Genomic DNA, 21,637 nt, shown 5'->3' on the forward strand with positions numbered 1-21,637 from the left:
CCTCCTAGAATGCAAGCATCTTGAGGACAGGAATCTTTGTCTTTGGGGCTTAAGAATACATCCTAAGAACTAAAAACACTTCCTGGATCATCACAGGTACTCAATGTGTGTTTTCTTTAAATTATTTGAGGTCAAATAAGGTATCAACGAAATATCAGCAGATTATTTCACTATTTGGGGAATGAATGCAATGTAGCCTATCCCATTGTAACTTGACTTCAAATACTGTTTCCTAGTATATTCTCTGAGCAATGATGCTAGTGTTGTCCTGGCACATTTGGATTCTGTTGTATAAGTCAAAATCATGGCCATGGACAGGTGACTGACTGCTTAATTATTTGAGGACACGAATGGTCATATTACAGTCAGTTTTACTAAGCTTTCCTCTAATTCTCCTCTCCATGTGTGGAGGTGTAGGTTTTTTACAAAGGAACATCTTAATCTAAAAATGTTTCTCCACACTAAATCTTAGACTGGTAATTACCATCTTCTCTTCTATAGGCATACAGCTGCAAGAATGAGGGGAATAAGGAACTATAAGACAGAGAGAACCATGGCTTTTCATTTCTAAGAGTGAGCGATCAATAAGAAAGGCATGGAGGCCCATGTTTGGGAGATATTCTTTCACATCATCTTACAGTTATGGTACAAAATGATCAACAGGAATGGAGTCAGATTAAATGATTTAACCAAGCCATAGCTACATTCTTTGAATCTTCTTAGTGTCTTGGGCTTTTGGGTGAATGAATTGTTCCAAAATGGCCTCATTCAAGGAAATCTTAAAGAATGATCAAACAATGCAAAAAATGTATTTGACTGGCCCCAAGTAGCTGGTCTAAGCTAACACTGGGGTTCTCACATCTGTGTGCTGCTCAGGATGATGGATGGGGTAAGTGCATCCTGATTAGTGTCTTGGGATGGACAGAGAGCTAATGCAGAGAGTCAGCAGTTTACAAATCTATTACTGACATCTTGGCTGAATCTGACCTTTGCAGTGCCAGAGTAGATGACTACTAGCTAGCTCCCAGGAAAGCTTATACTTCATCTTGAATAAAATTTTAATGATGAACCAAGAGCAGAATCTATCAGTACTTATAGCCTTTCTACTATGATTTTTTTTGTATTATACTAGAGTGGGTAGCCATTCCCTCCTCCAAGGGAATCTTCCCAACCCAGGGATCAAACTCAGGTCTCATGCATTGCAGGCAGATTCTTTACCAGCTGAGCCACAAGGGAAGCCCGTATTATACTAAGACAGCTATAGAAGACTATATATCTTATTTTGGTTATCTAATTTTTTCTTAGAATACATATTGCTGTCTTTATGTATTTGTATGTGTGTGTGTGTGTGTGTATCAAACACTTGAAATAGCTGAAACTCAAAAAAAAACTAGACCTCTGTTAAGTTGTAAAATTTAATTGTCATTAATCCTCTTGATGAAGTCTGTTTCTTGAGATGTTCCCAACTCAGGGATCAAACCCCAGTCTCCTGTATTACATCTTTACCATCTGAGCCACCACGGAAACCCCTTGAAAATACTACATTTTCCATTTAAGTCTTGAAGTTAATTCTTTACGTTAATCAGGGAATCAGTACAACAGAGTTGTTAAAGCCTAGTACTAGGGTCACCAGTCGTGAATTTTAATCCCAGCCATATCACTTACTAGCTGGATGTATGGGCAAATTACTAGCTTTACTGAGTTTTAGTTTCCTTCTTTCCTCAAAAAGGAAACTAACATCTCCCAGAGCTCTTGTAAGAGTGTGAAAAAATATATTTTGTAAATTTTAGTCATTTCGTCTTCACTCCTGGTGCCCTTTCTATCTCGCTGTTTTCTTCCCTGTGTGCTTACACAGAAGGGTAGATTGTTCTGCTTTTTCATAGTTGGAAAACTATTTTTAAAAATTAATGGTGAAGCCACTCATCTGAATGTACCTTTGCCCCCAAATTTCTACTTCCTTCTCTTGGATTCTGAGCCGTTCTACTCTGAATGCAGCTTAATTCACCTCCAGTCCTTCAATTTGTATAAATAAATTACTACTCTTCTTTCCCCCTCTCATCTATAGATATCTCTCAGGCGAAGGAAACGAACTTTGTGACTGACAAAATGGCTATAAAGCATGGGGCAGGGTAAACACATTACAGGTCTCAATAACACGTGGTCACTGTCACTTGTTGCTCCTGTACACACTCAGAAGTTCCTTGCACTCATTTCACTATTTCATGCCTCTTTTCCCGGCTCACACAATCCCACAACCTCTCTCTTCATATTGAACAGTTAGAACTCATTTATCCAGCGAGACTCAGCTTATTTATTGCTTTCCACTAATAGTTTCTTGCCCGCTACACATCCCTGCCCCGACTTCCACCCTTCAAGGAGCGATCATCTCTCTCCTGCTCTACTTTACCGTAAGCATACTTCTTACGGGTTCTTCTAAGCATGGGTGCTGTCTATCTTTGTTCACTAGATGCTGACCTTAGAGTCCACTGCCACAGCATTGCCTCATCCATTTGTAGACAATCTCCTATGGGTGTTTCTCGCTACAGAGCTTTACTGCCAGATATAGGATCAGTGTCTTCTGCTCTGGCCCTGATCTAATTCTAATCAGTCAACTACAACTGTTACTATTTACACTGATTATATGTGAAGTAGTATATTGTAGTGGTTTGGTAACAAATTATCTGATTGTGCATCCTAACTCTACCAATTTGTCTTTTGGTTGGTTACCTACCACTTGAGTTTGGGCAAGGTGCTTCTCTGATGTTTGTCTAAGTGTGCTCAGTCGTGTCTGATTCTTTGCAAGCCCATGGACTGTAGACCATCAGGCTCCTCTGTCTATGGAATTTTCCAGGCAAGAATACTGGAGTAGGTTGCCATTTTCTACTCCAGGGGATCTTCCCAACCCAGGGGTCAAACCCACATCTCCTGCATTGAAAGGTGGGTTCTTTACCACTGAGCCACCAGCAAAGCCCTACCATCTCTAAATTGAGATAATGATAATACCTCGTTGCAGGGATATTGTAAAGTTTAAGTGGGAAATCCATACGCTTAGAATGCAGCCTGGCACACAGAAGCGCTAATCAAGGTTAACGCTCATATTTAAATAATAATCATAATCTAAATAATTTAAAGAAGAAACTTTTACAGTCAGTAGATCCAATTTCTTTTAAGTGTCCTAGGGAAAGATGGCCAGTATGAATGGTTTCCATCCATTTATAGACATGTTAATGTGGAGGTTCATAGTGGTTATATTCAGTTTTAGGGCATGTTCTGAAAGGCTTCTTTCCCGTATAAATTCTTCCTGACTCTCACTTCATAGGAAACGGAGATGGTGCATCTTCTGGTGAAAAGATTTCCCATGAGAGTAATTTTCTGTTTCCCTTTCAAAATGTAAATGATTTCCTTTAGGACACAGTTCTATAATCCAGTATTATTAATAATTTGCCTGGCTCTCTCATAGTAATTTCCATACTTCTTTAAACTGGAGCTAGTTTTCTGAAACTGGGTGTAGTTTACTAACAGAGGCTCTTCTCTAAAACACCAAATTGCCTTGACTGGTGTTAGATCGCCGAGTCAAGGGAAAGCAGTGAATCTGTCTCAAAGAATTAAGGGGTTGGCTTTTCACTGATTGGCTGATTTACTTATTACACTCTGACTTCACATGTCATGGGATCAATCTCTTGAAAGTATATTAGGTCAACTTACCAAGGAATATGAAAGTTTTTCTCCTTTATCTTTTTCAAATGAATTAATAATTACTGTCCAGTCACCAAAATTACATCTCACTTGAGGTTATTTTTACTGTACTGAACTATTCTAGTGGTATATCTTGAATTAGAAACTGGAAATTTTGCTGTGAAGGGAATTTTCATGCACAGTTTAATAATTCAGCTACCTCCACCCGTGGGCAAAATAAATAGCTAGCTGAATGCTTGTTGGCAAAGTCACAGCGAATTATATTATTTGAAACTCTAAATATCCCCCAAATAAATGTTGAAATTATCTGTGGGAAAGCAAGGGGTTTGGGGCATTACAGTACTATTGCTTCCTTGCCGAATGTGCATTTTCTTCTTGGAGATCTATGGAGTTTGGTAATTTTTTTTTTATTAGGAATAATAGAAGTACACCCATTGTGCTCGGGCTGCAATTACTCCTCCTGACTCTCAGCCCTTCAGCAATTCTAGGACCTGATGTTAGATGAGAAGTGTTACTCCTCTGATTTTTAAACATAGATAAATAAGTTATCTCAAATATCTAGTAAGAATTCCAAAGAGTTGGGATAACTGTCACTATTTTTATCAACTAGTTGCGTTTAATTAATTTATTTTTGATCCTTTGTTTTGTGTGAGGCACTGTTAGAGTCAGTTGGCATACATCAGTGAATACAATTGTCAAAGATAACTGCCATTGTAGAGGTTGGATTCTGTTGTGGGAAGGGGGTGGGGTTAAGGAAAGAGATATTGAATGATAGACCATTCCATACCATTAGTACTTCTTCTGATATGTTAGAAACAGATATATGCTATGGGAAAGGAGACTGGGGAAAAGTGAATCCAGAGTAAGGAAAGAGGTTGTAGCCTAGGGAGGTTTGGGGTGAAATGGTTTTGCCACAGAAATGGTATGTAACACACCCATGTGGGGAAGTGGTGGAGTGGGGAGAGTAAAGCTGCACAGAGCTCGATTTTCAGCACAGAAGTCCTGACAAGTTATCAAAAATACATTTCATTCTCACCTTTTTGCAACTAGTGGAGTGCAGTTCCTGGCCTTGTCTCTCAGTGCTAGAGATGAAATAAATTATAAAGGAAATGATACTGCCCAGGCTCAGATCCTGTGACATCCTCTCTAATTGAAACTCTTGTGGGTAGCATGTTTCCCATTAGTTGTCCCAGTTCACAGAGGATGGAGAAAGAAAGCATTGAAGACATATGCAGTTCAATTCAACAAGCACTTATTCATACATCTTATTTACCCAGAATGACTTTATTCAATTTCAGAGATACAAAGATGCAGACGTTCTTAAGGCCCCTCAGCTGTGTTGTAATATGAACCACAGATGAATGAATATAAAAGAAAAATATGTGATGTTGCTAAGCAAAGGTTGTATATACATTCACATGTGGAAGAGAAATACTGTAATCTGGAGTGAGCCCAGGGCTTTCTGGAAAAATGAGATCAAGGTTAGACCTTTGCAAGCTTGACTGTGGTAGTGAAGCAAGTGGGAGTAATCCGGGAAGGGCCACAGTATCCCAAGACACAGAGGTAGAAAAGTCAGAGCTCCTGGGTTAATTAAGGGAGAGAAATCTGGCCAAGGGACTTCATGACCAGGAGTAATGAGCCCCTGGGCTAATAGAAGGATTTCCACACTCAGTGTCCCCAATGAGGGGGATCAACACCTATATTAGACAGACGGCTACAGCCTTCCTAGGGACTCAGACTTGGACAGGAGGAGCCTAGTTACAGGGGTGATTCCATTACATTTTACCTTAGTAAAGTGGAGACAAAGGATAATATCTCCAAAATACAAAAAGATGTCTTCCTCTCTTCTGTTACATGGATATGCCCTACTAGTCTCTAAGTTAGGCCACTACGGTGGTCATAGGCTTTGAGCTTGAAAAACAGGGACCCCGCTGAAGACACGGGAGAGGGGGATCATGTTAGAAAGAAGGCACCCTCAGGATGCGTGTTCACTGCTTATACTCAGCAGGCTGCCTCATGACCTCTCCCCCTGGCAACACCTGCACTCTGTTCCCATGGGCAGCCTGGAGAGGTTGGCACTCGGAGGCCCAGAGAACGTCAGCTCCCATGTATGAGCTATGTCCACGTGTAAACCAAGATCTGGGGAAGGGACAGGGTGAGGTGGGGGGCTGACACTTTTTTAGGCCGTCTCCTCTGGTTCCTCAAGTCGGGCCCTCATCTGGTCCCACTCCCAGGTTTTGGACAGATACTGGATCCCTGATGACAGTCTCAACATGCTTCCCCCACACCCCCGCGCCGTGGAGCCTGCTTCCCTCGCAGCAGCCGCTAAGACCCGGAGGAGTGGAATTCCACTTTGAAACTCTGCGTGCGGCGCGAGGGCCAGCACCGGGCATGCTCAGTCGCCGCGGCGCGGTGGGGCTGCTGCTCGTACAGCTCTGGCCCCGGGCTCCAGGGCTGGCTCCCCCCACCTCCTCCCCCCGCCGCCCCCCCGCGGCTGCGGAGCTTCCAGAAGGCCGGGCTGTAGCGGCTCCCCGCGATCTCGGCCCCCGCCCAGCGCCGCCCCGCTTGCGGCCGCCTCCCACTCGTCTTCCTCCCCTCCTCTCTTAAGGTGGAGAAGCTGGTGCTTGCTTCTGTTCGCGCCACACACCGCTCTGCCAGCCCCAGCCCAGGACCTGCGAATGCCTCCCGGAGACCAGAGGACTCTCGGCGGGGGCTCTTTCCAACACCACTTTGCCTGAAGTGGGGTCGTGGCGGAGTTGCTCCTCCGCCACTCAATGCAAAGCACTATGCGGAGAGCAGTCGGCTTCCCGGTGCTGTGCCTGCTTCTTAGTCTTCACGCTGCAGGTAAGGGGTTGCCCGGCAGAGCTGTGGATGCGCCGGGAGACTGCACATGCTCCAGGACTCTAGGGAAAGCTGGCTTCGCGAGGAAACCCTTAGAAAGGCAAAGCAGGACAGTGCTGTCACGGTAGGGGCGAGGGAGTCCTGCACCTGTTGGAAGACGGAGGCCGAAAACTTAAGCTAAAATCAGCCCGTGATTTTTCCTGACCTCGTATGAACATTTTCAATGCGAATACAGGTTTGCTTCCTCCACCCCTCCCCTCCATCTAGACTCCCAGATTTTGTTTCTAAGCTCCGCACTTGACTGCCCGTTTTTCAGGAGGCTGACAAGACTCCCTACTGTATGTAATATTTTCTACTGCAGCGGCTACTTCCGTAAGGTCTCTCGGTTTAGCGAGAGCTCACAGGGATCCATTGGCTGTAACCTGATGGACCACATCTCTGCCCCAAAGATCGAAATACACGGTTCCCATTAACGATGCCACTCCAGGCTCCTTTGGCCCCAGCTCTTGTCAGTCGAATTTTCTAAACCAATAAGACGGACGAAAGCTTTAAAATAGGACTCTCTCGTCTCTTTCAGCATCATGGTCAGGTTCCGAGGGCACCAGACAGAAAACCAATCACAGTTTCAAAGCTGACAACCGCAGGGTAGGCACTGTCCCTGGGACGGGTTTGATGAGGTATAGAAAGACATGACAGTGAGACTGATTCCCGGATATAAATATAGTTGATATCAGAACCAGTATCAGGTTTCGTTTGGAAGCAAACCTTAGGAAGTACCTGGGGAATTGTATATAAAATGTCGCTATAGACCCTGCTTTTTGGATACATGCAGCCTCGATCTGATACAGGGACTTGCTGGACTGAATCCTTTATCATTTTTACACACACATGAACCAAAATAAAATATGGTAGAGAGATTTTGGGAGCCCTACTGCGACAGCAGTTGTCCGTGCAGTATCCCTGTAGCAATCAAAGAACAGATATTTTCCCCGAGTTTGCCTGTCATCCAATCACACGTATTCATTCATTTTTCCAAGCAATATTTTATTGAGTATATACTACAGCCCAGAGGTAGTGCATAAAGATAATGGATATAAAATTGCAATTTTGGGGTATCTTTTAAAAAGAGTGTGGGTGAGTCCTTTTCTGTGTAGGCAATTGTGAGAGTGAAAGATGGTACTTCCTTATTTCTAGCCATGTATTGTGAATCTCTTGAACAAGTAATGTATAGGAACATTCAGGCTATAATTAAGTACCCATGTTAATTGTTATAATTATGATGTTATATTGTGGAATTTTCAGTAGTTCTTTAGCACTTTGAAAACCGGGATGTAGCTATGACATGGTCATTAAATTATTTGCAAACAGTTGTAGTAAATCCTTTTATTACTGCATACAATTCTTTAATGTCAAAATATGAGATGAAAACATACACATTGGGTTGAATTTTATTTACATTATTGTTTAATTATAGCCCTGAGACAAATAGCTATTACCAAAAATATCCTCAGTTCCTATCAAATTTAGGAATGATTTGAACTGATCTATGAAAAATATTAGTGTTGTTATTTTTAAAACTAATATATAACATTTCTAAAGATAACATTTTATGTATCTTGAGTAATTATAACTTAAAAGCTATAAATAACCTTAAAATGAAGCAGGTGGAAAACATTTATAAATTTGTTGTAGATGAACATTTGGGATGAGGAAATAGAGGACTTCTGTTCATCAAAAGAGAAACCTAGAAGTCTGTAGCCCTAGATTATACCTGGAGCTCTGCCAAAGGGTGTATTACCAAGACAAACCAATCCAACTCTACTTTGACTTCTTAATTTGAGGGGAAGAAAAAGGAAGATGATTAATCAATTGAATTTAGTCACAAGGCATTGAAGGCTATCTCCAGATTTCAGTTGTAAGATGCCATATAGAAATTAATTACATTCATATTTTTAATGTAGTGCTTTTGGTAGGTGTTTTTTCCACAGCAGATTGCAAGTTTAATATTGTGGTTGTCTTGCCAGTTTCGTTTTGAATGCATTTTAATTTAAACAGCAATTTGTGGGTCACAAGCTGTCATCAGATTAAAATTCATCACAGTTATCTAAATAACATTGTTAGGACTTTTCATTAGAACTGAGACGAATCAGCTTTCTTGATCTCAGCTCCTGTAGATTTGGGTAATAAAAAGGTGAGTGAGTGGAAGGACAAAGATCAAGAAGTCAGTGATAGTCTCTACTTGTTGAATGTCTCATTTGGCTTCTCTTACAGAAAGCTCTCCTCTCAGGGGGAAAGTGGGCTTTATAAAGAAGGAGAATGAATTCTGTGTAGCCAAGCCTCTTTGGCTGAAAAGCTAATTGATCTGTTTGGTTGTGCCCAGGGTAAGCTGGCAGAACTAATGATAGGTTAGACCTCTTTCAGGATTCGAGAAATTGGCTGCCAGGATGTGAGTGCTCTTCGTAGCTATACTAAAAACTGTTAACTTCCATAGTCATTCTCCTAATGGTAAAGTAGCAAACTGTTTTCACCTTGAGTACCCTCTCCAACTGTTTGGTCATGATCGCCTGAGTCACTATGCAAAAAAAAAAAAAAAAAAAACAAACTTCTGACCAACCCTGAGTTTTGATGACTTAAAAGGGAAAAGTATTGCGATCTGTTTGCAATGTCTATGGGAGCAAAAAGAGGAAGAGGGGTACAATGCTGTGTAATTAACATCTCTAGAGAAGATAACTGTAATGAATTCCTGAGCATGGAGTTTATCAGAGAACCTGGACTCAACTCTATCCATGGCAGCTGATTTTTGTAGACCTTCTTAACAGAAAAAGTGATAGTTATTATTCACCCAGCTGCTTACTATACAGGTGAGAAAACTATGATTCAGTAACTAGTAGATATTATTACTTTAAAGTGCCAGTTAACAGTATAGTCAGGGTAAAAACCCCATGTTTCCAGGCCTGTGATTGCACTCTATGTAAAATCCTACACTCTTTGGGAGGCTACCGCTGAGATAGTGGTGCCAGATTCTTTTTCCCTAATTGTCCTCATTCCTTACACCTCTGTGAAGCAACATAACGTATCAACTTCACTAGAAAAGACCACTTTAGGAATATCGAGGAAGGCAACTACAAGGTACTCAATGATTCGGATGGTAAAATAATTACGTGGAAGAGCCACAGGCAGCTTATTTCCTTCAGTGTTTCTTCTCTTTCTTTGCCCAAAGAACTATGGGAGATTATATTTATTGATAATATTTTAGTTACAAAGGAGTAAATGTCTTGGGATATCTTGAAGATGCTCATGGAAAAGCTTTCTTTTTCCTAGTGAATGTCTTGCTAAAAAAACACAAGTTGATTTCAATGCATTACTCTCTCTTCGAGCTCTGGAAATGGTTCTTTCAAATTTCTGTATGGTTCTTACTACCTGCTTTTCTGAATGACACAGAGACTACTTTCAATGTATATTCTGATGATGCTTTTTCATTCTCAGAGAAGTGCCTAGTCTTCTAGTCTTTGAGAAGCAAGAGTTCCTGTGATGGAACTAAGAGGATCAGGGAAGTCATGGCAGAAACCCCATACTCAAAAGAAAGGGTAGGAACTTCCCTGGTGGTCCAGTGGTTAAGAATCTGCCTTGCAATACAGTGAACATGGGTTCAATCCCTGGTTGGGGAGCTGAGATTCCACATGCCATGAAGCAACTAAGCCATGCACTGCGATTACTGAAGCCTGTGTGCTCTAGAGCCCCTGTACTGCAGCTAAGACCCAATGCAGCCAAAATAAATAAATAAAATATTTTTTAAAAATAAAGGGTAGACAGATAGGAAAATGATATATTAAGATATCTTTTCTCAATGAAGAGTCCCTTAGAGTTCCAGAATCAGTTTTTCACTCAACATAGTTCTTAACACTGGCCAGGGGTCTGCTCTATTCTCTCCCATATTACCTCTCTGATATCTCTCTGCTTTCCTCTTTTTTGTCTCTCTCCAGCTACAGTGGTCTGCTCCCTATTCCAAGAAGACACCAAGTGCTTGCCCATCCTCCCAAAAAGTTTTATTTCTTTGCCTGAACTATCCTTTCTCCATATTTCCATGGCTCAATCCCTCAATTTTCAGTCTTTGTTCAAAGATTACTTTCTCAGTGAAGCCCTCATTGACTATCCTAATTAATATTTCATCACCCCTCAAATCTTCCAATACCCTTCCTTGATTTATTTTTATTATTAATTTTATTGAAATATAGGTGATTTACAATGGTGTGTTAATTTCTGCTGTATAGCAGAGTTACTCAGTAACTCATACAGATACTCTTTTTCATATTCTTTTCCATTCTGGTTTATCACAGGATAGTCAATATATATAGTTAGAGTTCCCTGTGCTATATAGTAGGACCTTGTTGTTTCTCCATTCTATACATACTAGTTTGCATCTGCTAATTCCAAGCTCTCAATTCTCTCCCCCTTGGCAACCACAGATTTGTTCTCTATGTCTGTTTCTGTTTCCTAGATATGTTCATTTGTGTCCTATTTTAGATTCGCATATAACCCCTGATAGCTCAGTTGGTAACGAATCTGCCTGCAATGCAGGAGACTCAGGTTCAATTCCTGGGTCAGGAAGGTCCACTGGAGAATGGATAGGCTACCCACTCTAGTATTCCTGGGTTTATCTTGTGATTCAGCTGGTGAAGAATCTGCCTGCAATGCGGGAGACCTGGGTTTGATCCCTGGGTTGGGAAGGCCCCCTGGAGAAGGGAAAGGCTACCCACTCCAGTATTCTGGCCTGGAGAATTCCATGGACTCTATAGTCCATGGGGTCACAAAGAGTGGACACAACTGAGTGACTTTCACTTTCACTTTTCATAAGTGCTATCAGCTATTTGTCTATTTTGTTTACTGCTATTTCTATAGCAGATCCTGCCCATCCTAGCACTGGGAGAGAAGCAGTGCCTGGCATAAAAGCTACTAAAGATTAGACAAATACATTGAGTAAATAAAAACAACACAGTAATATTTCTAGTCTCCTCTTTTTGCATTTAATTTCTTCTTGGCCCTCATGCAAGGCACCTAGTTAACTTAGCCACTTCCAGAATGGATTTCAGCAGAGCTCGTTTACCCAAAAATTAAGTTGCTCCCCAGAAGTCTCACATACCCAGGGGACATACAATCTCAAGCAGACTTTGCTACTTTGGGAAATGAAGAGCAACTGGGGATGGGCTTTAACTATCGATGAACTCAGTGGCAAAGTCCTTCCAACTGATTGCCAGATGCTGTAAGAGCCCAAATGCCTTGTTGATTGGCTATATTTTTAATTCTTTGTAAAGTGCTTTATACCTATGGGAATGGCTATGATAATGTCTGCATCTTTAGCACTTAAGAAGATAGATGTATGTATATTTGAGACCGCACATTCCTAGAACCATGGAGACTGCTTATTCTATTGGAAATGACACACTGACTAGCACGTTGTAAAATTGTGGATTGTATTATCCACAACCCGGATAATGATGACTGTATTATCTATCATTCAGACTTCTTCTCTGTTTCTCATCTGCTTTTCTACCAACTCTAATCTTTTTTTCTTAATTTTAAATTTATTTATTTTTTGATTGAAGGGTGATTGTTTTACAGGATTGTGTTGGTTTCAGCCAAACATCAACATGAGTAAATCATAGATAAACATACGTCCCCTCCCTCCTTCCCATCTTCCCTATCCCACCCCTCTAGGTTGTTACAGAGCCCCAGTTTGAGTTCCCTGAGTCATACAGCAAATTCCCCAACTCTAATTATGGTTCCATATAGTTAAGGTGGTAATTTTCTTTTCCTTATCAATGAATATTGAGATTAGATTGAATCTAACTTTGAAAATTCTTCTCACTGATTCTCATGGATAAAACCAGTGGCTACTGGTTTCCTCAATAGCTTCTCTCTTATCTAACTAGTCATTTCTCAGTTGCACTTTTAGGTCTTTCTCTGAGCATTCTTTAATAGGTTAGTGCTCTGTAGAATTTATGTGTCCTAGGTCTTTTTTTCTCTTATCACTGTATACTTTCTCTGTGGATGTTTATATCCAGGCCTACATAGCAAAGTTGAAATCTATATTTCTATCTCAGATATTTCTCCTGTTCTCCAGTCCTATCACTACAATTTTCTAGGAGTCATTGGAGATCCCACAAGTATCAGCAATCTGGCTGTTAATGCTCAGCACTTCCCATAGCAACTTCTTTGATTTCTATATATTCTATCATTGTGAATAACATGAGAGTCCCCCACAGTTACCCAAGCCTGGTACAACTGGGAAAAAGCATACTCGATCATATTCTCACTTTGTATTCTCTAATACAGCCATTTCCTTTTCTCTTAGGGTAAACTCAGACTCATTAGCATGGGGAAGTCTTTTACTATCAGGTATTTCCCAACTCCATCCTTATTTCCTATCATCATGTTCTGCTTTGCCCACTGTTATCATACTAAAAGCAAATTTCACTGGTTTGCCATATTCTCATCCTTTTCACATATTCGCTTCATTTTCTAGATAATTTTTCTCCAACTTTAAATCATAGTTGAGCATTGCCTACTTTGAGAACCCTTCCTCAAACCCCATCTCATCCAAGTAGCTTTCCTAGGTTTTCCTTTGAGGCCCTGTGTATTTCACTATTAATGCTCTTAACCTGAGTTGTTTTTTTTTTTTTTTTTTTTTTTGAGGACAACAAGAGAATTGTAGCTTTTATCTCTGTATACTAATAATATATTAATAGAACTGTGCTTGTTATCCAGTATACCATCAATAAATGTTGCACCCAAAAAATATATTCAGGATGTATTTGGCAAAATAAATTTTGATTAATTTATATTTACAAAGAGATTATATCTCACTTTCATGATCATAAAGAGTAGAATTGACTTTACTGCTGCCCTTTCAATCAAATGTATGTTTACTGGTTACAAAGCAGTGGAAATGGGACAGAATAGCTTTCATTTAAACATATTCTGTTTAAGATAAGTTTGTGTTCTGTGAGCATGAGGCTTATTCTAGTGGTGTTGTGTGCTGAACTCCTCCTAGATGGATAGACATTCCTATATGATTTTCTAGTACTACTTTAGGATGGGAGTGAGATGAATGTGTTCATTTTAAAGAGAGAAAAGAATTAGACAAGATATATAACATGATAGCTGTGCATTAAAGAATGGACCCAGAACCCCTAATTAATTCTGATTACTGATCAGCTATCTGAAATAACAAACATGAGCCACCTACACATTTAAAATCAGGTGGGAGTTTGAGGCAGTAGGTTCAATAAGCAGAAATAAAAAATAATCTAACCTTCCTTTGCTCCCCCTACCAAAATCCAAACCATCACAGAAAATTTCTGAGTATTGGATGGTTTTATACAATTTTTCTCTTTTTTATGTATAGATAAAGTCTTTATTAAACCTTTATGGGAGCTGTGCTTTTACTTGAAGAATGGAGAGTGGTTGATGAATAATAAAAATGTCACTTCTTTTGAGATGATGGGGTCACATCAAAAACTCATTTATTGCCATTATTATTAGTGATAACATGGATGTTATGTTTCATGGTAAATATATTGTTAAATCTCTTAAAAGCTGTTTGTAAAGTCTAGTTCAAAAGGTAGAGAAAGCCATTTTTCCCTCTAAAGATCCTACTTGGCCATAAATGCATTCTTCATCTTCAAAGCACTTACAAATGCTGACACACTTAGAGTAGCTTTGATATTTCTCAACACGAAGGATTTTAATAGCTTGAAACATTTTAATGGTAAAATATTATTTTAAGATCAGGTTTCCTAATTCCTGCTCACCAAACAATGTAGCTGTAAGTGTCTACTACTGAGATATTTGCCACAGAATGACAATTAGCAAATTTATGTTGTGAATAGTAGCACTTTCCATTTAGATAATTTTCTACTTATAATGACAATCTAGACTTTTCTCATAATCAAACCTTATTTGATTTGATTTTATTAAGATGTTGACATCCATGAAAATTTCAACCACAGGGACCAACAACAAAACAAAACTGTTTACCTGATCAATATGTCTAATTACACTAAAGTAGATGCTAAGTTCAGTAGGAGCTTGAACTATTTTCTGTCTTAGTTCGGACGTGAAGCAATGTCCATTTACTGACTTAAATGTGCAGAAGAGCTTAAGACAGCCTAAACTACTGTTTCTTTGAAAAAGAGCAGTGAATGAGCACAGAGTAAGAGTATCTCACAGTGATTTACTGGCCTATGCAGCAACATGTACAGAGTAAAACTCTTCTGCTATTTCACTACAGTACTGATTCAATTCCTGACGGAGACTGGAGGGGAAATGAGGCGATGCACATAACTACACAAAGTCAGCTCCCAGTACTGGGATACTTTCACTTACCTGGGGAAGAGGCTCAATACAAACTATGCCAAATATTATATCATGATGAGTTAGTCCACAAGGCCATCAATCTATAAATTTATATTTATAGATTGTGATTTTAAAGTAATTCACTTTCTTGGTCTCTTGTTGATTCAAGACAGTATTTTTATTCTCCCTGGAAGAAAATGAAATAGCTTAAGCAGAAAAGTTAGGCGAAAATTGAGACAAAGGAGAAAATGCCGTATTTTTAGATAATGCTTAGCGGAGTACTGTAGCAGATAAGAGCGTGTATATGGTGATCAGTTTCAAATCCAGGCATGGTCACTTACTGTCTCTCTGGTGGCTGAGTCCCTAAGTTGTGTCCGACTCTTGCAACTTCATGAACTGCAGTTCCCAAGGCTCTGTCCATGAGATTTCCCAGGCAAAAATACTGAAGTGGATTGTCATTTCCTTCTCCAGGGAGGATCTTCCTGACCCAGGATTTGAACCTGGGTTTCCTGCATTATAGGCCAATTCTCTACCAACTGAGCTATGAGGGAATCCCTACTGTCTCTCTATAACTTGGAGTAAATTGCTGGATCTTTCCACATCTCAATTTCTTCTTTTAAAAACGGAGACCATGTATTATAGAGTTGTTATTGTGTGTTAAATAGGATAATGTAATGTAAAATAGACTGTACTGTCTTAGTAAGTGCCATGTAAGTGTTAGGTGTTATTTGACTAGGGCTGGGAGAGGTCAGATGCTAAATGATCAACCAGTATCTTGGAGCAATTTCTCATTCTTTTTGTATTTGAGCCAATGCTAGAGAAGTATACATGTGCAAGAGAGATTCTGGATTCCAATCTCTTTTTCAGTTGGATCTTGTCTGCATAATTCCTCTCTCTTTGGTCTGAGCCTTACTAAGCAGGTCTGTGATGGATTTTGAAGCTTCAAAGCATCCACCTGTTTCTTCTGGCCACTGAGAGGCTGAAGAGAGCCTGGCCAGGCCCAGGATGTCAGATCTCATTTTCCTAGTCCCTCTTCAACACCCCACACCAAACCCCTCAATAAAATAGTTTAACATACTTCTCCTCCTCCAAATTCACCTCTCCCCTAAGTCTCTCTCCTAATGCCTTACCTATAAGCATCTAAATGTATTATCTATCTATCATGTCTTCAGCAAATCCTTATTTAAGTGAATATATTAGTAAAATGCAAATTTTTCTTAGGCTTACCTCATGGTAATTGAAAATAGATCACCTTTTCACCTTTTCCTAAACACCACAGGTCTGACATATCTAGTTCTTATTTCACTGTGTTGCTTAGCAGATAGCCCAGACTTATCCTCGGAGCTGCCTCCCTAACTAGTCTCACTGGCACAGATGCAGAGTGAGAAGTTCAGACGTGTGACCAAGGCTGCAACTCATAGCTCTAAGAACCTCTTTCAGGACTGCTGCTCTCGTAAGACTTCTCCTCTACTGACTGACTGACACTCTCCTGCTTGCTATCTGTAGCCTATGGAACTTCTAGATCACTGGGCTCCAGGTCCACATGGAAGGCTGCCCATGGTTCTGTGGGCACGGGAGAAGTTAAAGGGAAAGCAAGGAGGGAAATGGAGACGGGGAGACATTTTATTGGGGATTGTCAAGCACAGCCTTCGCCTGTTCAAGGGACGACTCATCACTCCCTAACACCCAGACCTTGCTACCCAGCCCCACTTGATCTAAGGATTCTATCCTGCTGATTTTATCTCAGGTGGCCTACCATGTATAGCTCCAGTCTGGCTCCCTGGGAGAGCTGCAACCCATCAGAAAAATCAGAATTCAACTATGGAAATTTTTTCATGGTGCTAACCTCCAATATGCAAAGTTATGTTCGTGGTGGGTTGGCTGTTTCAGTGCCTCTGAATACTCCATGGCAGTTAAGAAGCTCCCTAGGAGAATTCTCACAGGTTCTCACAGGTCTGGTACAGTTGGGCAGGGCTCTTGGCATTCCTGGGTCCCTCTGTATCTCCAGAGCATCAAGATTCCCCCCAGGTGTCCACTGGTCTTTTCTGAGTGACTTATTTCCTCAAAATGGGAGTGGCTGATTCTTAGAGAGCTTGGATTATAACATTTATCAGGTTGTTTGTTATTCCTAAATCTGAACATTAACTGAAGCTATGAAAATATAACAGAAGGGTCTCCTCTCTAGATAAACATTGGATTTATAGGGAAGAGACAAATAGATTTCATTATAAGAAAAGAAGGAAAATACAAATGACTATTTCCTAAATTCCTGTGATGTGCTAAGTGTGAAAGTTAGTTGCTCAGTCATATCCGACTCTGTGTGGCCTCATGGACTACAGCCCAGCAGGCTCCTTTGCCTGTGGAATTCTCCAGGCAAGAATACTGGAGTGGGTAGCCATTCCCTTCTGTTGAAACCAGGTCTCCTGAATTGCAGGCAGATTCTCTACTGTCTGAGACACTAGGTCTATTTAATCCTCATGACATACTAATCTCTATCCCTAATGCTTTCAATAGTATAATCATCTCACCCTTTAGGATAGAAAGTTTGTTTGAAATGGTATGCTTGTACTACAGAAACAACAAAAATATACTCTAATCATGTAGCAGAGTAAAAATAGAAAAATTAAGCTGTAGAATCTGACTTCCTGGGCTTGAATCCCATCTCTGCTATTTACTGTTTAAATTCCCTGTGCTTCCCTTTTCTTATCAGAATAAAAGGCTAATACCATGGTAACTACCTCATAGGGTGGTTTAAGGATTTAAGGAGCTAATTCTTAAGGCCCACATCATGGGGCTGGAACACTGCATATATTCAATGGCAGTAGTTGTGAGAATTATCATATTAGCATGTGAAAACTTTCATTGGTCCAATATTTCAGATTCCATACTTGAAAAGGAAAAAGTGTGCACATTGCTGCTGCTGCTGCTAAGTCGCTTCAGTCATGTCTGACTCTGTGCGACCCCATAGACGGCAGCACACCAGGCTCCCCCGTCCCTGGGATTCTCCAGGCAAGAACACTGGAGTGGGTTGCCATTTCCTTCTCCAATGCATGAAAGTGAAAAGTGAAAGTGAAGTCGCTTAGTCGTGTCCGACTCTTAGCGACCCCATGGACTGCAGCCTACCAGGCTCCTCCATCCATGGGATTTGCCAGGCAAGAGTACTGGAGTGGGTTGCCATTGCCTTCTTGACTATCGCCCATTAAAAAGAAATTCACTCTGAAGCCTTCTTTTGTGAAGAGTCCCTGCCATGAAAATCTAATTTTTGTACCTCCATTAAAAAGAAAATACTAGTAAACTTTTGCCTTATGAATTAAAAATTGCTCATAACTAGTAAGCTAGTGATGGAAGCAATGAATGCTGTTTTCCAAACTGGAGAACATAAGAGAAAAATAACTCCATAGCCACCAGAGGTGCTGCAATTATGGGCAACCTCTGGTAAAGACCTTCAGTCTTAAGTTTGGGGTAGAATTTGTAGTATCACCCCTCCTGCTGTCTCACTCTACAAACTACCTGAATTCGCACCATCCAACAGGAGCCAAAATATCCCACTTCTAATGTTGAACCTTCTGCATGTCCACGGACACCTTGCAAACTCTGTGAATTGCATGATTTGCATACTCCACTGTGAGAGCCTTGCCCATATACCTTTGAGGTGTGTATGTGGGAGGGGAGGGAGTGGGCTTCATGAAATCAGAGTTGCCATATATGCATTCTGTGGATCAAGCAACCTACCTCCCCTAGCGTTAAGTTCTGCTGAGTTGACCATAAATTCACCATGGGTACAGAGTCTGTGCCTCCAAACCAGTCCTGCCCTGAGCCTGAAGCAAAAGTGCTTTGGGTCTCCCATACTTCAGCCTAAGGCATCAGCCCCCGCTGCTGGCAGCCCCTTCCCTTCCCCCGACCCTGCCCTTGACATCTTGAAGCTCACTCTCTGGAGCTCTGTGCTCAGGCTGAATCTCAACCTCTTGCCTTCTCCTTCCTCTCCACCCCAATGAAAGTGTGTTCTTCTTACTTCCCATTTCAAGAGGGGTCTCTCCTCCGCTAACGCTATTTTAGGAAAGATGTGATGCAGTGATCTACTCCTGATAAAAATAGCTGTTAACTGTATGGTCTTTCCCTAGCAAATGTTCATTTTTTTCAAAGAACAGTGAAAAAAAAAAAAAAAAAAAAGCAGTGTCTGCTGAGAAAGCAGTACCTTTGACCAGTGGTGTTAATTTCAAGTGATGGATGAAGGGACCAGGACAGGATGGAGTAGAGGTGTTGACCTGAAGGACCTACCAAGTGCCCTGTGCTCCTCAAATCCCTAAATACAGGCAGAGGAGACCAGGACAAGATTTCTTCAAGTGGCCACCATGGACCTCCTTTCTTACCCTCTGTAGTATCATTACTGGGGCTTCCCAGGTATAGCTAGTGGTAAAGAACCTGCCTGCCGATGCAGGAGACTTAAGAGACATAGGTTTGATTCCTGAATCAGGAAGATCTCCTGAAGGAGGGCATGGCAAGCCCCTCCAGTTATTCTTGCCTGGAGAATCCCATGGACAGCGAAGCCTGGTGGGCTATAGTCAACGGGGTCATAAAGAGTTGGACACGACTGAGCGACTGAGCACAGCACAGCACAGTGTCATTACTATGAAAATATTGTAATTTTTTATCTGTTCTAATATTCATTTTGCTATTTTTAAATATAATTCCTAATCTACTATGAGAATTATTCTTAAAACAGATATTTTTCTTTTCCTTGCAATTGAAGTACAGCTTTCAAGTCATTTGGAGAATTCTGCTATAAAAAAGATGATAATAGTTTATAATCTCTATATTTATAAATACTACCAATATTTTAAATGCTTGCATAACAATGAGGCATAAAAATTACATTTTACAAGTGTATTTAGAGCTTTATCACTCTATAAATGCATATGGAACTCAATTTCTATGATTTCTGCAGAGGCTAGTGTTACTTAGCTTTCTAGCTGTATGATCATTTTTCCCCACTTCTGCATTTCCCAAGAGGGCGTATCTTGATGAAGATCTTCTCTTAACTGCTGTGTAGAGTTGAAGAGATAGTAGCTTTCACTCTTGTCAACCTCTCCTCCAAGCATCTTTCAACTCAGTTCTTCAGGAAATGGGGAGCATCTGTCTGCTTCTGTTGAGCCAATATAAATCTCACTTCCTCCACCCAGAGTCTGAGGCCATGGTCTTAATCTCATTTCTTTATGACTTCTGTCTAGTCACACTGCCCCAAGGGTGCTGCCCGAATTGTATTAAATTTCACTCTGTGATACTGATTTATCAGATGAAACATATGACTACTAAAGCTTGGCAAAACCCAGGAAACATGAAATCCTTTCATTATAATTTTACCACCGGCACGTGGCACACAGTGGATATTTGCTGAAATGACTGTCCATTTCTGTGGCTTCCAGATAGAGTTTTCTGTCGTGCAGCTCAACTTTGGATGAAAGAGTTAAATAGGAAGAATGGAGGGACTCCCAGAGTAGTTACAGTGGGCTCTAAGTGGGAGTAGGAACCATGTTAGTTCTAACAGGATATTTGAGGAAATATGAAGGAGTGTTTATCTCAAAGAACATGCAGGAAAAGTTGACAAGATGCCTTAATAAGAATCTTTCCTTATTGTGGTAAGATTCAGGCCCTTTCCTACATAGAGAAAAATAGAAGCAGTTCTATAAAAATAAGACTAGTTACTGTGGTGTTTTTTTTTAAATTTTTATTATTGATATACTAGACATATCACTGGTCAAACACTTGAAGCATTTAAATGATGTTAGGAGAAGACATAGAGTTTCCTCATGGAATTATGTTTTTATATCTTAAAGACTAGGGCATAGACTAGATTTTAGGAAAAAACATTTCTGGAAGGGAGTGTTCTTTTGGTAACAAGCTCCTTTACCAAAAGGGAGGGCCTTTTGGTAAATCGTGGTAATTATGGGAGGGCCCATGATTGCTTAAAATTTTTATGTATATAATTCAATTAAAATTTTTATAATTGTTCTCTTTTAGAAACAATGGCTCAGTGGGTAAAGAATCTGCCTGCAATGCAGGAGACTCGGTATGCACGAGTCTCCATCCCTGAATCAGGAAAATTGCCTGCAAAAGGAAATGGCAATTCACTCTAATATTCTTGCCTAGGAAATCCAATGGACAGAGGAGTGTGGAGGGCTCTTCCGTGGGGCTGCAAAGAGTCAGACACGACTAAGTAACTAAGGACGCACGCACGCATTATTTTACTTTTTATGATTCATTTACTGGTCTGAAGATGAACTTTTTTTTTATCAAATTGATTATTTGGTATCAGGATACAAAACAAGTGTGTGCACATATAAATATATGCATACATAATATAACACATGTTGTAAGAACATAATAAGACACAAACTGAATTTTGCAAAATTAGCTTTATATATATATAGACAGAGCCATAATGGAATTTTCAAAACACTAGTGTACCTTGCTGATAAGATTAGTACGAGTGAGTGTCTGTTATACCTGGAAGGTTATCCTAATACACCTCAGTTGCCGCATCTTGGGAAGGCTGTATTTGTTCACCAGGAAGATTCAGTGTTGGTACTGTGGGTGCTTCTAACTGGAGATTAGTGCCGTGGTGACTTCATGGGTTAGCATTAACAGTAGTAAGTAGTATTACAGAACAACTGGAAGTGAAGTGAAGTGAAGTGAAGTCGCTCAGTCGTGTCTGACTCTTTGTGACCCCGTGGACTGTAGCCCACCA

At 40.5% G+C, this 21,637-nt stretch overlaps 1 protein-coding gene across 1 annotated transcript in view; it reads left to right on the forward strand.

The window, feature by feature from the left end:
• PTPRR (protein tyrosine phosphatase, receptor type R) overlaps positions 6,236-21,637 on the forward strand; it is a 279,908-nt gene continuing 264,506 nt past the window's right edge. Inside the window, exon 1 of the mRNA XM_005680173.2 lies at positions 6,236-6,540. Within this exon, the coding sequence (XP_005680230.2) occupies positions 6,471-6,540 (70 nt within the window). The 5' untranslated portion in view covers positions 6,236-6,470. The remainder of the gene's footprint in view (positions 6,541-21,637) is intronic.

This window comes from Capra hircus, chromosome 5, assembly GCF_001704415.2.
Source record: "Capra hircus breed San Clemente chromosome 5, ASM170441v1, whole genome shotgun sequence".
Classification (NCBI taxonomy): Eukaryota; Metazoa; Chordata; class Mammalia; order Artiodactyla; family Bovidae; genus Capra; species Capra hircus.